Raw genomic sequence first — 16,695 nt, 5'->3', positions numbered from 1 at the left:
TTAAGCATATTACTCTTTCTCTCTCTCTCATCTTCTTTTATTTTTATCTCTTTTTTAACTTAAAAAACAAACTATTTTTCAGACATATAAATTTTAAGAAAGTAATGGTACAAAATCTATATTCATTTTAAATCTTATATGAAATATTAATTATATATTATTAATAACATATTATAATGAAAATCTCTATGAATATTTAAAAACTACCTGAGCAGACATAGAAATTCAATATAAATTATATTAATTCATTATTGAAAAGAATAAAATCCCTCAGTAAACAGACCTTTCTTAACCCTAGTGCTGTGAGTGAATGCCATATTCACTGGCAAAGAACTGAGGTTTGTCTTATCTTTTATTTGTTTGTTTGGTTGGTTGGTTTTGGGCCACACCCAGCAGCACTATGGAGTTATTCTTGGCTCTGCACTCAGAAATCACTCCTGACAGGCTTGGGAGACCATACGGGATGCCAGGAACTGAACCCTGGTCCGTCCAAATGCCCTCCTGATATTCTATCTCTCCGGCCCCTTGTCTTGTCTTTTAAGAAGCTCCTTTAATATTTCTCAAAAAACTGGTTTTAAGGCTTTGACTTCCCTGTGTTGTTGTTTGTTCATGCAGCTCTGCATCATGCCTTCAAATCTGAATTACAGTCTAGTTGGAAAGAGCACTGTTGGCAAAGTGCTCACTTAATTTAGCCTCTGGTTCAGAGAGTCTCATTTGATGGCTCTCTGTGAATCTTTCCTCTGGATGGAAGTGCCTTTGATCTTTTGCTTTTAGTATTCTCTGTCCTTGGCTGTTGTCATTCCGATTATTGTATATCTTGAGTTTTTTTCTTTGGTTCTGCTTTGTTTGTTTTCTGGGACCCTTCAGACTCTTTGGATCTAGGTGCCTCAACTTTGGGAAATTCTTTTTTTTTTTTTTTTTTTGGGCCACACCCGGTGATGCTCAGGGGTTACTCCTGACTATGCGCTCAGAAGTCGCTCCTGGCTTGGGGGACCATATGGGAAACCGGGGGATCGAACCGCGGTCCATCCAAGGTGAGCGCAGGCAAGGCAGGCACCTTACCTCTAGCGCCACCGCCCGGCCCGGAAATTCTTATCTATAATTTCTTCAATTGAATTTGCTTTTCTGATCTTTAGGGACTCTGATAATTTCTTATCTTATTCCTCTTAAATTGACCCCTTATTCTCTAGTGTGATGTTTATTTCTGTTCAGGCTTCCCTCCCCCACCTATCGTTGTTTTCTAGAGATTTCCTGCATCTCATCTGGGAGTTCCTCAATCTTTCCTCAACTACTGCTGTTCTGTGGCTCAGACCTTCTGTTGAGGTTTTTATATCACTCTTCATTTCTGACTCTTCTGATAGTAATTTTTCTAAGTCTCTCGTACTTTTTAAAAAAATATTAATTTACTTTACTTAAAGAGCATGTATCACATAGTTGATATTTTGATCATAATACATTTGGTGTTTTTGTTTTTGGAGTTTTTTTTTATGGGGGGACTACACAGTTGCACTTAGGGGTTACTCCTAGCTCTACACTCAGAAATCACTCCTTGGCAGGCCCAAGGGACCATATGGGATGCTGGAGATTGAACCAATCTGCTGTGTACAAGACAAATGCCCTGCCTGCTGTGCGATTGCTCCAGCCTTGATCATAATACATTTTTTTCTCAAGTAAGTGGGAGCAAACTTATTAAAATATAAAAAAAAGAAAGAAAAAGTGTACAGAAACAAGAAAATTTGTGAAAATTATATTATGTTGCAATGAATTGTCAGATGGTTTACTAGCTCTTGACCATATTTTGTGTCTTGCTAAATACCTGCACTATTGTTTCTTTGATCTCATTAAACATCCTCAACATGATGTCACAAAGTTCATTCTCTGATATTTTTCAGAGATAGTTGGTACTGGTAGAGCTTTCTGTTTTATTATTTTCACTCACTGAGCTTGGAGAGCTTGTACATGTTCTTCCCATGTGCTTGCAATGCAAAGTGCAATTTTGAAGGCGTCTCCGAGAGATTAAGCTGGCTTTAACCTTCCCTGCCTTCTCTACTCAGCGGCAGGAGATATCAGTTTGTGCAGAATGAGGTGTGCTGAATAGAGCTGTCTTGTGGCTTCACAGTTCAGCAGATGAGGTTTTGTGCCTGCTTATACAGTGGAAGATGTGGTGGGTCTAGCTGGAAGGGAAGAGAATCGATTTCTGACTTCAGAAACGCTATAGCACAGCGGTAGGGTGTTTGCCTTGCACATGGATGACCCAGCACGGACCTTTATTCTATCCCTCGGCGTCCCATACGGTCCCCCCAAGCCAGAAGCGATTTCTGAATGTATAGCCAGGAGTAACCCCTGAGCATCGCAGGGTGTGGCTCAAAGAGAAAAAAAAGAAAAAAGAAAAAAAGAAAAGTCCTGGGAATATCAACCAAAGGGTTTATCATACGTGAAAGAGAGCAGGGGCAAGCAAAGAGTATGGGATGTTGAGGCAGACCCACTGATAACTCTAGTAGTTTTCTTATTCCCAGATCCCAATCAATGTCTCTGTGACTCTTGGAAAAGAGAAATGCCTCCTCTCCCCCACACTTTTTTGAACTGGGAAAGCCTGCAGCTTCATCTCAAACCACCTGAACTTAAAGAAGTTTTGACCTACTTACCATAGAAAGAAAGAAAAAAATCAAACCCCTATTCTGTTTTGGATTCAACTACCCTGGAAGACCCAGAAACAGCCAATGGGTGGGCCCAGGCACTGGTAGGGGATCCACCCCAAGCCAGGACACAAGGGCACTTTCCCGACTGTTTCTTTGGGGGCTCTGTATTAGGCCATAGTTCTAGAAGGGTCAAGAGTTGACCCTCTCCGCCCTCTCCGCAGTAGCACTAATTCTCAAGGACAGCTTCTTGGAATTAGTGAAACCACAAGAGACAGGGCAGGCCAGGAAGACTAGGTCTGAAGGCAGGAAGGAATGACGGTGTTCCAGAGGTCAGAGGCAACAGACCAAAAATATGGTGTCCCACATGAGCCCCCGGGAACACTGACAAGTTCACAAACTGCTGTGGTAAGCCAGCGGCTTCTGAAGTTACGTTTGGCCACACGGGCCTCATCTGTCTGCAGTTGGCAGATGAAGGAGACAGTTGGCACCGCTGCGTGTTGCTGAGGCAGTGAGCCCCACTGTGCGGTGCTGCATTAGGAAGGATGTTGGAGCCTCCAGGTCTCTGTCTGCTCGCCTTTTCCCCAGATGGTCCGCGGTCTGCACTTAGGCGACCATCCAACATCTGGTGTTTGGGCTCTCCGTGAAGTCTCCCCTTAGCTTCTGACCATGTACATTCAGATTCTCTAAATGCCTCAGATTCTTTCTCTTTTGCAAGCAGCATGAATGGGCAGCTTGCCGGCTTCTCAGGAGTGATGGCTTTGTGTATATTGGGCCTTCATTGCTTCCATTGGACCCTTTGGATGGATGAAAAAAACAGATGGTTTTAGATCGTGAAGAAAGCATTGCAGGCACTACCTCTAAAGCCAATGACCCTCAAATCAGTCTCTTCAGAAGGTTTTGCATACAATTGTCTGAACTGTGGACTATCAGAGGGAACACGCTGTGCAGAGGCAGATGGAGATGTCCTTGTCTGATGGAGGTGTCCTTGTCTAGCAGACAGTCAAGCAGAGAAAGAGCCAAAGCTGAAGAGCTATCAGTGGTCCTGAGAGCCTAAAACAGAGATTCTTTGTTTTCTTTTTAATTTTGGTCCATATTGGAGATATTCGGGCTATTCGTAGATCTGTCAGGAGTGACTTCTGTTGGTGCTCAAGGAACCGCATGCAGCACCAGGAATTTGAATTGGGTCTGGCATCATGCAAAGCCAGTGCCTTAAATCCTGTATTATTGCTGGTCCTATTTGTCTGACTTGGTTTTTGGTTTTTAGTTTTTGGGTCACACCCAGCTGTGCTCAAGTGTTACTCCTGGCTCTTAGCTCAGGGGTCATTGCTGGCAGTGCTTGGGGACCATATGGGATGTTAGGGATAAACCCCATGTCAACCACACACAAAACAAATGCCCTACCTGTTGTACTATCATCCAGAACCATTGGTTGTTTTCTTTTTTTTTTTTTTTAAGGTAGATTTTGAGGCTAGAGAAATAGTACAATGGGAAGGGTGTTTACCTTGCATGCAACAAACTTGGATTTGCTCCTTGGCATCCCATGTGGTCCCCTGAGCACTGCCAGAAGTGATTCCTGAGTACAGAGCCATGAGTAACCCCTGAGCACAGCGGGGGTGAGAATCAGCCCAAAATAATCCCCCCAAAACTAAAAGGTAGATCTTTACAATGTATGAAGCACTTTGTTGTTGTTGTTGTTGTTGTTGTTGTTTATAGGGAGCATATCTTCTGGTTCTCAGAACTTATTCTCAGCTCTGTGATTAGAGATCACTCCTGGCAGAACTCAGGAGACTATATGAATTGCTTAGGATAGAGGCCAGGTTGGCCGTATGCAAGGCAAGTGCCCTACCAACTCTATTATCTCTCAAATATATATATTTGATATATTCCAAAAGTATTCTATAAACCAATGTCTTTCGAAATTCATAACAAATTTTAATAACTAATTTCTGATTTTAGTTCTATTTTACAGATAATCTCACATATATGTTTTAAATAAGTGTGAGAGACAATTAAATGTGATCTTTTACATAGATAAGTAATACTTGGTCACCTAGGGGTCAAGGACTTGGGTCATTGGAGTATATGCTTTGCATGCAGGGGCCCCAAGTTTTATTTTCAGCATTGGATGTTTCCCCAAATACCAAACAGGTAGTAGCCCTCAAGCACCAAGTTGGATATGGCCCCAAATCAGCAAGCAAATATATAGATGCTAGAGCAATAGTTAAGGGGCTAAGGAGCTCATATTGCATGCAACAGACCCCAGTTTCATCCCCTTTCTGTTTCCTATGCCCTATCAGGAGTGACCCCTGAGAGCAGAGGCAGAGTAAATCCTGAGCACCACTAGGTGTGGCTCCCCAAACCATAAACAGACATAGACAGAGGATAGACACCAGTCAACACTATTCTGCCTCTGCTGAGCATCAGGAACACTACTACTTGTTTTCAGAAATATTTCCTCAAATTCTAACAACAAACCTGGAGGTATTAATTCTTAGTCCCACCATAGAAGCAAAGAAAGTGAGATTTTAGGGTAATAGGTAAGTACTGAGTGGCCAAGCTAGACTTGAACTAATTGAAGTTTCCTGGCAGCAAGTCTTCACACAGTCTTCTTTTCATCTTGCTCTTTATTGAGTAAGTCTGCACAGATAAAAGGAACCCAAATGCAGCCAGGCCCCTACAGACTGCAAGACCTGAGCTTGACCCCACAGACCCGGTCTGCACTACTCACCATCCAATCACAGTGGAGCAAGAAAATCCAGCATCTCACAAGTCTTAAACTCCCATGCTTACACCCTGGGTCATGGTCCATGTTGGCATCAAGACCGACATTTCCATCCTGGTAGGAAGTTCTGTCAGACAGCACTGCTGACCCTAGATGGGTGTCCCAAGACAAGAACGTGTCTCTCTCCTGGTCATCCATGCTGGACAGAGGCAGTGCTGCTCGGTGTGTGGTCTCGACCATACCTCTCTTCTCCTAGCTCCTACTCTGTGTGAGTTTTGTTTCGTTTTGGTTTTTGGTTGGTTTGGGGCCACATCCGGGCAGAGGTCAGGGCTTAGATCTGGGTCTGCATTTATAGATCATTTCTGGTGGTGCTGTGGGATCATTTGCAGTGCTGAGGATCTACCCCTGGTTGGCTACATGCAAGGCAGGCACCCAGTGTGCTATACATTCTCTCTAGCTGTGTGTGTGTGTGTGTGTGTGTGTGTGTGTGTGTGTGTGTGTGTGTGTGTGTTTATGCTCACAGCATGTTTGTTTTTGCTTCCCAGGAAGAAGTTGGCCGCATATGGAAGATGGAGCTGCTGAAAGAGGCTGATGGGCTGGGCATTCAGGTTAGTGGAGGCCGAGGATCAAAGCGCTCACCTCACGCTATCGTTGTCACTCAAGTGAAGGAAGGAGGTGCTGCTCACAGGTGACTAGATAAACTCCCCTTTTCTCTGCCCTCTCTCCCCAATCCTCTCCTCCTCCTTCCCACCCCAGGACTGGGTCTCTTTCATTTGGGTCAACACACTGGTAATTAAGGTTCACAGGCTGAGCCTGGAGCGGAAGGAGATCAGGCTTGAGCTGAGCTAATTAAACACTCTCTGAGCACAGGAAGTGGCTAATTGCTGGCCAGAGGCAGGCTCCTCCAGACCATGAAAGAGACAGTGGATTTTTGGGGGTGCAGCTTGAGGCAGATGGACTGATCCTAAGGTTGGAATGCTCATACCATGCAGGGGGAACCTGCCTGCCCAACACCTGAACTTGTGTACCCACACCTGAGTCCTGGTGTATGAAGGCCTAAGCAGGGAGGTTGGGTTCAGTATGTCCGTAACAAACAGCCATTCTCAGGAATCTGCAGAGAGCAAGCAAGACACATGTCCCTGTCATGCAGGTTCATGTGGGATGCGAAAAGTCATTGTGTAACATTTTCCTTGTGACCAAAAAACATTCCCTGTGTCGCAAAAATGTTCTCCAATCTGTACAACTCTTTTTTTTTGTTTGTTTTTTTGTTTTTTGTTTTGGGGCCACACCTAGCGGTGCTCAGGGGTGACTCCTGGCTGTCTGCTCAGAAATAGCTCCTGGCAGGCACAGGGGACCATATGGGACACCGGGATTCGAACCAATCACCTTTGGTCCTGGATCGGCTGCTTGCAAGGCAAACACCGCTGTGCTATTTCTCCGGAATCTGTACAACTCTTGAAGGAGAAAGGGGACAGAGCTTGGAGAGAGCACATAAAGATTGACAGGGTGGGGCCAAAGTGATAGCACAGTGGTAGGATGTTTGTCTTGCATTCGGCCTGCCCGGGACTGACCTGGGTTCAATCCCCAGCATCCCATGTGGTTCCCTGAGCTGCCAGGAGTGATTTCTGCATCTTGAATAACCTCTGAGTTGCTGCTGGGGGTGGCCCAAATTAAAAAAAAAAAAAGTGATGGGAAACCTGGTAATGCATGATGGCTGACTCTGGGACTCTTCCATAGAGGGGAGGTTGGTCATCTATGTTTCTGTACATTCGCATGTCCAGGAGCTGGCTGGCTGGCACCATTCTCAGCACACACCCCATTGCCAGTACTACATACGTGTGACTGTCCCAACTACAGGTGCATTGCCTCTTTGACAGCTATTGTTCCCATGGAGCCCAAGTTCCTCTTACTTGTAAGCAGGATTTTGTTTGACTGCAATTCTTCATTCTACTTACAAGTCTATTCTTTGGAATTGAGCTTTCAATGAAAGTCCCCATATTATTTGCAGAAAGCAGATTTCTGATTCAGACTTCAAATCTCCTTTATTGTGCAGGACGATATTAGGCCAATGCCAAATTAAACTTCTTAATTTGCTGACATACATTCCTCAGTTGTTTGGGAGAACCAAGATTAAGAGTAAAACAATATTTACAACACAGCTACTGTGGGGTGAGTGTGAGCTGATGCCCAGGGCTGGATAGAGGTTTATCAAGGTGGGTTTCACTGATGAGGGCTGGGTTAGTCCGGGTACCCTGAAGCTGATGGGGAGATGGCAAACTAAAGCTGCACTGGCCCATTGAAACTGAGAATGCACTGGAAAGCTTCTTAAGAACTGGTCTTGAAGTAGCTTCAGGCATTCAGTCTGAAGAATGGGAAGCTGGGGAGAAGACCAGTGCACAAGAGTCATAGGTGTCACCCTCTTATTAGAGAGCGTGCTGCTAATAACTGAAGGAGCGATAAGGTCAGCCACAGGCTGGCTATTATCTGGGTGGCAGTTATTATGAAAGGATGGAGATCAGGATTGTTGATTTTATCGGAAAAGGAAGAGTATCGGGAAACTTTCTAAATGATGTGTACTTGCAGGAGAAATTCCCATCAGATAGTCCTGGCTTCTGCCTTTCATGGTCCCCTCTGTGTCTGGCAAGTTGGCAATTAGGAAATTCCTGTCCCTGAAGATGAGCAGGGCTGCTTTGGTCTTGTTAGCTGTTTCTAGAAGATCTCACTGAGTTTTTATTTTTTTTGGGGGGTGGGTCACACCTGGCAGCGCTCAGGGGTTACTCCTGACTCTATGCTCAGAAATCGCTCCTGGCAGGCTCGGGGGACCATATGGGATGCCGGGATTCAAACCACCGTCCTTCTGCATCTAAGGCAAACACCTTACCGCTGTGCTATCTCTCAGGCCCCTCTCACTGAGTTCTTACCCTTAGCTGAAAGCTGTGTTTTCTAGAGTATAACTGCTCTGTTTCTATTGTATAACTGGTATGATTCTAGCATGGAATTAACCTGCTTTATAAGAGTCCAACTGAGAGGTCGGAGAGCTAGCATAGAGGTAGGGCATTTGCCTTGCATGTGGCCAACCCAGGAGGGAACTGGTTCAATTCCTAGCATCCCATGTAATTACCCAGCCTGCCAGGGATGATTCCTGAGTGCAGAGCCTGGAGTAATTCTGAGCACCGCTGGATGTGGCCTCAAAAGCAATCAATCAACCAAGTTAAAAAAAGAGAGAGAGTCCAACTGACCTGTTTCTAGAATATAATTAACATGTTTCTACTTACCTGTTTCTAGAATAAAATTGACCAGTTTTCTAGAGTGTAAAGCCAGCATGATTGAAGGGTCTGGCAGTTCCCTGGGTACTCTGTGCCAGTCTGCCCGACCTATGTGTGGTATCAGGCCCCTTAAAGAGTGCTTCTATGGCCTCAGTATGGATCAGGGCTGATGCCACAACAGGATGAATTCACACGCTTTTTTTGTTCATTTTTCTTCTCATCCTGTGCCTATTAAGCTGGCCTGTGCATGTTTAGGTGTGAGCTAGGCCTTGACCTGCCAATGCTTAGAATTCTGTGTGCTCCAGGGAGATTGCCACAAAGCTAGCTATATATTATCAAGAAGAGGGGTGATTCCTGGTGAGCCTGGGGAACTCAGCTGGCACCTAATCCACTGGGATGGGTGGTAGGTAGGACTGAGAAAGACTAAGTGTTCTCAAACCCGCCACCCTGCTATCCCTAACACGATTTCCAACTGGCTGGGACTCACTTCTTTGACATCAGTGCCAGAAATGATGGTAATTTAAGAAAATGCCACTTGCTAAGCCACTGTGTGAAATCCTAGCGTTTCTCTCTCCCAGAAGTGGGCCTCTGGACCCAAGTAGACCAAGCTAGAGCAGGAAGGCTAGAACCTATCCCAAACACCCTACCACCCCCACTTTCCTACCCTCACCCCCAGTTTCAGATCCAACTCACAGGCTTGACCAAGGCTGTGTCTCCTCTGTTTCCCCAGGGACGGAAGATTGGCCCTGGGAGACGAGCTGCTGGTGATTAATGGGCACTTGCTGGTGGGGCTCTCCCACGAGGAAGCCGTGGCCATTCTTCGCTCGGCCAGCGGAGTGGTCCAGCTGGTGGTGGCCAGCAAGGTAGGTCCCTTGGGTCTGTATTGTAATTTACTCCTGTGCCTCCTCGTCTTCCCTGTTTTGCGGCAGTGCCAGGCACACACTCGAGGTGGTCATGGTGCCCTCCCAACTTAGTGGAAGAACTCACACACGTATTAGTGCCATTAAAGTTGCACTTGGCATGTGGTGTGGCGGTACCCAGGGTGCAAGACAACATCACATTGCAGCAAGGCAGTTACCACTGAGGTGTCCCTGAGTATCTCCAGCTTTGTTTTTCGCTTGTTTGTTTTTGTTTCTGGGCTACCCCAAGGTGCTCAGTGATTACTCCTAGCTCTACACTCAGGAATTAACCCTGATGGTGCTCAGGGAACCATATGAAGTGTCAGGGATTAAACCTGGGTCAGCTGTATGCATGGCAAACTCCCAACCTGCTGTACTGTTGCTCTGGCCCCAGATAATTATCATTTTAGAAGTTACACTTAACCATGAATTAATTACTCATGTTTTTTGTTTGTTTGTTTGTTGATTGTTGGGTTTTTTTTTGTGGGTGGTTCTTTTTGGTTTGGGGAGGTTATTTTGTTTTTTTGTGCCACATCCAGTGGTCATCCCAGGTTGGCCGCATGCAAGGCAAACACCCTACCGCTGTGCTATCAGCCCTGAGCTTTGTTTTGTCTAATGGACATTTAATTTGGGAGCCTTCCCAGGCAATGTTTGGCAACTCTGTTCCCAGGAGCAACTCCTGGCAGTGCTCAGAGAACTGTAGGTGGGGTCAGGGACTCAAATCAGAGTCATGGCCAATGTGTCCGCATGTAAGACAAGCTCTTTACCTCCCACACTAGCTCCTGGCCCTCCCATTTGTTTTCCAGTACTTAGCGTATGTGGGTGTAGGTGTGTGTATATGCCCGTGTGTAAGGCAGCTAACCTGTGAGCCCCTGTTTTTAATTTGTTGTTGTGGTTTGGTTTGGGCCCACACCCAGATGTTCCCTGTTCAGTGCTCTGGGGTCCATGCAGTACAGGGGGATTGTCCCAGACCTCCCCACAAAAAGCATGCACTTAGCCCTTTGAACACTCTTACCTGGTTTCTAAATATATATTTTAAATGAAGATGATGAATTTATATTCAAGTCCTCCCCATACCCTCACCACTACCCCACACACAGATGTACACACAGAAACACACACATTTGCACACCTGTGTGCTTACACACTTATCTTGGCCCTGAAGTGTAAGTGCATCTGAATGACTTGATGCCACATGCATCTCATTTTTTCTTTATAAAAATGTTTGTATTATAGTTTAGGTGACCTGAGTACAATAGTGTTAATGGTTTTGGTTTTGATGTACAAAGTTATTGCACCTTTATCACCACCAAAGCACCCAACTTATAATTTTGTTTGTTTGGTTTTTTTTTTTTTTTTGGTTTTTGGGACCACACCTGGCTGGGCTCAGGGGTTATTCCTGGCTCTGTGTTCAGAAATCACTCCCTCACAGGCTCAGGGGACCATATAGGATGCCGGGATTCAAACTGGTGTTCGTCCTATGTTGGCCAAGTACAAGGCAAATGCCCTTTCGCTGTGCTATCACTCCAGCCCCCTATAATTCCTTTTTTAAAGTCTTTTGGTCCTGGTCTATAGTGATAGCACAGTGGGTATGGCACTTGCCTTGTATGTGACTGACCTGGGTTCAATCCCTGACATCCCATGTGATTTCCCAAGCACCTCGAGGAATAACTCCTGGATGCAGAACCAGGAATAAACCCTGAGCAAGCATCACCAGGTGTGACCCAAAATTAAACAAAAAAAGTGTTTTGGGTCCTTTTTTTTTTTTCTGCAGTGGGATGACACACAGGACTTTCTCCTGACTTTGTTTTGGGGAATTCCTCTAGGTAGATTCAGGGGACCATGTGTGGTGCTGGGGATTGAATTGAATTTTGTTGTATGCAGAAGCAAGAAAATCACTACATGCTGGACTATGGCTTCCCCCTTTGGGGGTCGGGTGATACCCAGTGGTGCGTAGGGATTACTCCTGGCTCTGCACTCAGGGGCCATTATTCCTGGCAGTTCTCAGGACCAGATGGGATGCTGAGGATAGAACTCGGGTTGACCTCATGTAAGGCAAATGCTCTACCCACTGTACTATCTCTCTGGCCCCAACCCAGCCCTATTTTTAAAGCTCTTCTGAAAGATACTGAGGAGCTGGGAAAGGTCATCCTGGTTGGGAAAAGCATAGGCTGAGAGTGGAGCAACTAGCCCGAAAGCAGGGGGTGGCCAATGCAGCTGCCAGCCTCCTTCGGGACGTGCTGAGGTTGAGCTCTGCTGGGACCCACTCAGGCCTGCTTGCTTCTGACTCACTTGCGCCTCCCCAGAGCCTGTGGGTCCTGTTGGTCCAGTCAGTCCCTCCCTCTCATGCACCTTTGTTTGACCTGAACCAGGGCACCCTGGGCTCATCAGGCCCCTGTTTGCTGCTTTTCCTCCCAGAGGTGCTCCCCAAGGCCATTGTCCTGGTCCCCTCCTTCCTGGGATACAGGCCCTATGGCTGCTGCTGAGACTCCCCAGGAAGCCTTAGGACCTGAGGAGCCAGTGAAGCAGAGCCTGGGGCTCACTTCCAGTTCACCCCAGTTCAACTGGGGTGAGTCAGCATAAGGCCAGTGTGACTTTGGAACTGAGATTCTGCTGTTTGTTGTTGTTGTTGCTTTCTTTTCTGGTTTTAGAGCTATATCGACAATGCTCAAGGTTTTCTCCTGGCTCTGCACTCAAAGATCACTCCTGGTGGTGTTCGGAGAAACCATATAGGGTGCTGGGGACCAAACCCAGGCCCTTTATTTTGCACTCAGCCCTTTGAATCATCTCCAGATTCTCTAATGTATTGATGATTGTTAGTTTGTTTTTGTTGTTTGTTTTGGGGCCACGATTCCTGGCTCTGCACTCAGGAATCACTCCTGGGAGGCTCAGGGAACCATCTGGGATGCTGAGGATCGAACCCAGGTCAGCTTCATGCCAGGCAAATGCCCTACCTGCTGTGCTATTATTCCAGCCCCTTCCAGCTTTTTTTGTTTTCTCTTAGATTTTAAGGGCCTATTTTCAGAGAATTTAGTGAATAGAATGGAAGAATATTCTATACTTTCTGAAAACTCTTCTTTGCTCCTGTATGCCTTTTGTCTCCAAGACCCTTTGCTCATGGGGGTGCAGAGTGGAAACCTTGGCAGGAGAATCCAAGCACTGAGGCTTCAGGGGCAGGATCTGAGATCTGAGATGGTCTCTTCCTTCCCTAGCTATCTCCTTCTGCTCAGATATGCTGCAGGACACCAGGCCCCCTCACTGGAGGTGGAGAAGGAGAAGGAGGGGAATTGTCCTGACAGGAAATGCTTCCAGGGAGAGAGAAACTCAAAACACACACACACACACACACACACACACACACACACACACACACACACACACACGTCTTGTTAAGCCTGACGGCAATGCCCCCAAATAACATATGACCATTTTGTCCCCAGGAAACCTCAGCCGAGGACCTCCTCCGGTTGACAGCCCAAAGTCTGCCTGACCTGGCCAGCTCAGCAGAGGATGTGTCCTCCTGGACGGACAAGGAAGACCAGGAGGTGGATGCAGATGAGGAAGTAGGAGCCAACACCTCAGTCCGGGGGACAGTAAGTACCTCAGGGTGACAATTTCCATGGGAGGCTGCACAGGACAACCTAGTAACACACATGCCTGGGCCAAACACATGCCTGGCACCTGAGAGCAGAGACCCAGCAAGTCTAGCAGAGCCAGCATGGGGGAGGGTCCCAGGGGATGCTCTTCTCACTGAGCCTTCCAGAAAAATCTGCAAGGGCAGCGCCTTTCATCCACGAAGGAACTCTGAAGCTCTGGATCAGTAAATGTTTCTGGTGTTTCCTTCAGCCAATCAGAAGTTTCCTCTTTTACTTTTTGTTTTTGTTTTGGGGCCACACCTGGTAGTGCTCAGGGATTATTCCTGGCTCTTCGCTCAGAAATTGCTCCTGGCAAGCTCAGGGGACCATATGGGATGCCGAGGATCTAACCCGGATCTATCCCGAGTCCGCAGTGTGCAAGGCAAACACCCTACTGCTTTGCTATCACTCCGGCCCCAAATTTAATCTTTCTAATTAAAATTCTGAAATTTCACACACACACACACACACACACACACACACACACATACCAGTCCTGGATTTTTTGTTTGTTTTAGTTTGGGGACCACACCTGGTGGTGCTGAGGGGTTACTCCTATCTTTGTGCTCAGAAATTACTCCTGGCAGGCTCAGGGGACCATCTGGGATGTCAGAGATCAAACCCAGTTCAGCTGTGTGCAAGGCAAACACCTTATCCACTATTATCCACCAATAGCACGATGTGCTATTGCTCTGACCTCTATCCTGGCATTTTCATACATGATCATATTTGGAGTTAAGTACCTTCCTCTATTACTCGAAATCCCTTCAATTATATTTTTATAAACTGTACAGCATTTGTACAAACTATACAATAAAACTGTGAAAAAATCCTTTTAAGGTTCTTAGTGTACTTGTTAGAAAAAGATAAGCATCTTCAAACTATGGACAAGTTAAAAAAAGAAAAGAGGAGCAACACTAAAACTGACGGACAGCAGCATAGGAGCCATTGTGTATTAAGCTCAGCATCCTCCATGCTCTGGGGCGCTTTCGGGGATATTTTCTGATACGGTGTTTGAAGACTGTGTATTTTAATGTGAAGAGGAATTTCCGGTTGAAAGTCGAACGTTAACATCACCGGGAAGTAATCCAGTCAAACTGTAGAGCTAAACTAAGCCCTCCTATTGGAGCCAGACCAGGACTGCCCATGGTATGGAGGCTTGTCAGTCTGGGGTGTTGCAGAGGTACAGATTAGTCATTCCACAGTCCTCAAGGGGGAAATGGAAATCCCACATCCCCTATCCGGAGAGGATAGGAGATGCTGTTCTGGAATTCTGTCGAATTCCACAGTAAATAATGCACACAGATTTGAAGGTTAGAAAAGACAAGAAACTCACTACAAGCTGTTCATCCACAAGCCAGTTGCTCCATACGTGGAACCACAAGCCTAAAGGAAAAGCTCTCTCTCTTCTGCCTTCCTACCTCCCCTTTATTGAGATCCAAACAAAAAGGAAAAAGCAGGCAATGAAAACAGATACAAATGGGAACTATTGCAAAAGCCTCTGTTTACCCCTGTTCACACTCACCAGGGCTCAGGCTCCTTTCTCCTGGATCAGGAAGGTGGTGTCTGCAGTGTTGCAGCGTGAAATCTTGTTCGTCTTTCTGGCTGTGGCCAGGGCACCTCTTCCCACTAGCCCTGATCAAAGATCCAAAGATCAAAGATCCAAATGAACAAGCTTTGTTGGGGCATTTTTCTTGGCTCATCATTGGGGCCTTAGAGAAAAATAAATAAATAAATAAATAAATAAATAAATAAATAAATAAATAAATAAATAAATAAATAAACTTTAAAGCATCAGGGGCTAGAGTGATAGCATAGCAGGGAGGGCTTTTGCCTTGCACGTGACTGGCCCAAGTTCAAGCCCCGGCATCCCATGAACCTGAACCTGACAGTAGTAATTTCTGAGCACAGAGCCAGGAGTAACCCCTAAGCATCACTGGGTGTTGCCCCAAAATAATAACAAAAACAATTTAAAGCCTCTTTTATAATGTTTACATAATGTGCTATTTTTACTTTAGGGGCATAAGAGATGGTTTCACCCTTTCTTTTGCATCTCTGGAGATTCAGGAAGCTTGAGTACGGTTCTGCAGGTTGTAGTCAGCACGAAGGTGTTTCATACAAGAATGAGACATCCCTATTTAAACTTCTAGTAAAGAGCTTTACCATGTCAGAGTCAAAATCTTAGAACATCTTTTTTCCTACAAAGGCAAGACTCTATTCTTAATTTGATTTAGTTTGGTTGGGTTGGGGAGCCACACCTAGTGGTGCTTAGAGGGCCTACTCCCAGAGCATTGCTCAAGAATTACTCCCAGAGGTAATCAGGGGACCATGCCAGGGATACAGCCAGGCTTCCTATGTGCAAAGCAAAACATGAGCTCTACCCATTGAGCACCTTTTTGGCCTTTGGAGTTTATCTTTTGGGGCTGCTTTTCTTTTGTTGTTGCTTTTGTTTGTTTGTTTGTTTTTTGGGCCACACCTGGTGGCACTCAGGGGTTACTCCTGGCTCTCTGCTCAGAAATCGTTCCTGGCAGGCATGGGGGACCATATAGGATGCCGGGATTCAAACCAAACCCTGGGTTGGGCATTTGCCTTGCAAGCTGTGCTATTTCTCTGGCCCCCAGGGCTGCCTTTCTTAAGTTTGTTCAGAGGCACTGTATATTCTATGGTGGGTTTTGTACTTTTCCCCTCTGCGTTTCCTTCCAGGGAGAGCTATCAGGAGACCAAATGGTGTGGAGGTAAGTCGTTGAACACAGTGACTTGTGCAACTCTCTAAGGGGACCTTAGAATAGGCCCAAGTGCACTTGGGCTGCACTTTATGTTAAACCACATTCAAGTGTGTGTCTCCTGTGACATACCATGACTCTGTGCATGTGTCATCTGGGTATCTCTTCTCACCTGTCAGTGGCTGCTGGCTAGACTAGCCTCGTTTCCACTCAGTGATGACACGACCTTTCAGAACTGCTGCTTTGTCCTTGAGCAATCCTGATCCTGATCTGCTCTGGGCTGTCCTGGCTCCAGTTCACTCTCTGTCCAGAGCAGCCTCCGCAGGCCTCCAGCAGTCCCTGGATAGTGCCTGGCTCCCTTCTTAGGACCTGGCAGTGCTCTGTTCTCCCCTACTCTTTTGGACAGATGGACAAGATCCTCTACCTTTTTGAGACCCTGGGCATTATTCCTGAGTTCTGTTTTTGTTTGTTTTGAGGCTATACCCAGTGAAGCTTAGGGGTTATTCCTGGCTCCGAACTCAGAATTTACTCCTGGCAGGCTTGGGGGACCATATGGGATGCCAGGACTTGAACCTGGATCAGTCATGTACTAGGTAAATGCTTTACCTGCAGTGCTATTGCTCCAGCCCTATTTCTGAGTTCTGTTTAAAGTTTCCTGCCCCATGTCTATGAAATCCTTTCACTCTTACGTTTTTGTGTGTTTTTCTTTTAACTTTATTTATTTTATTGGTTGATTGGTTTCTGGGCCACACCCAGCTGCGCTCAGGGATTACTCCTGGCTCTGTGCTCAGAAATCACTCCTGGCAGGGGA

The 16,695-nt window shown here is 46.1% G+C and overlaps 1 protein-coding gene across 1 annotated transcript in view; it reads left to right on the top strand.

Moving 5' to 3' along the window:
- The window catches only part of PDZD2 (PDZ domain containing 2), a 410,667-nt gene that overhangs the window by 304,761 nt on the left and 89,211 nt on the right, over positions 1–16,695 (top strand). The window contains 3 exon segments of the mRNA XM_049769043.1: positions 5,907–6,049; positions 9,358–9,490; positions 12,967–13,119. Coding sequence (XP_049625000.1) covers positions 5,907–6,049; positions 9,358–9,490; positions 12,967–13,119 — 429 coding nt within the window.

Source organism: Suncus etruscus, chromosome 2 (genome assembly GCF_024139225.1).
Source record: "Suncus etruscus isolate mSunEtr1 chromosome 2, mSunEtr1.pri.cur, whole genome shotgun sequence".
Taxonomy (NCBI): Eukaryota; Metazoa; Chordata; class Mammalia; order Eulipotyphla; family Soricidae; genus Suncus; species Suncus etruscus.
The sequence above is the reverse complement of the archived record's forward strand: the minus strand, read 5'-3'. Positions and strand labels throughout refer to the sequence as shown.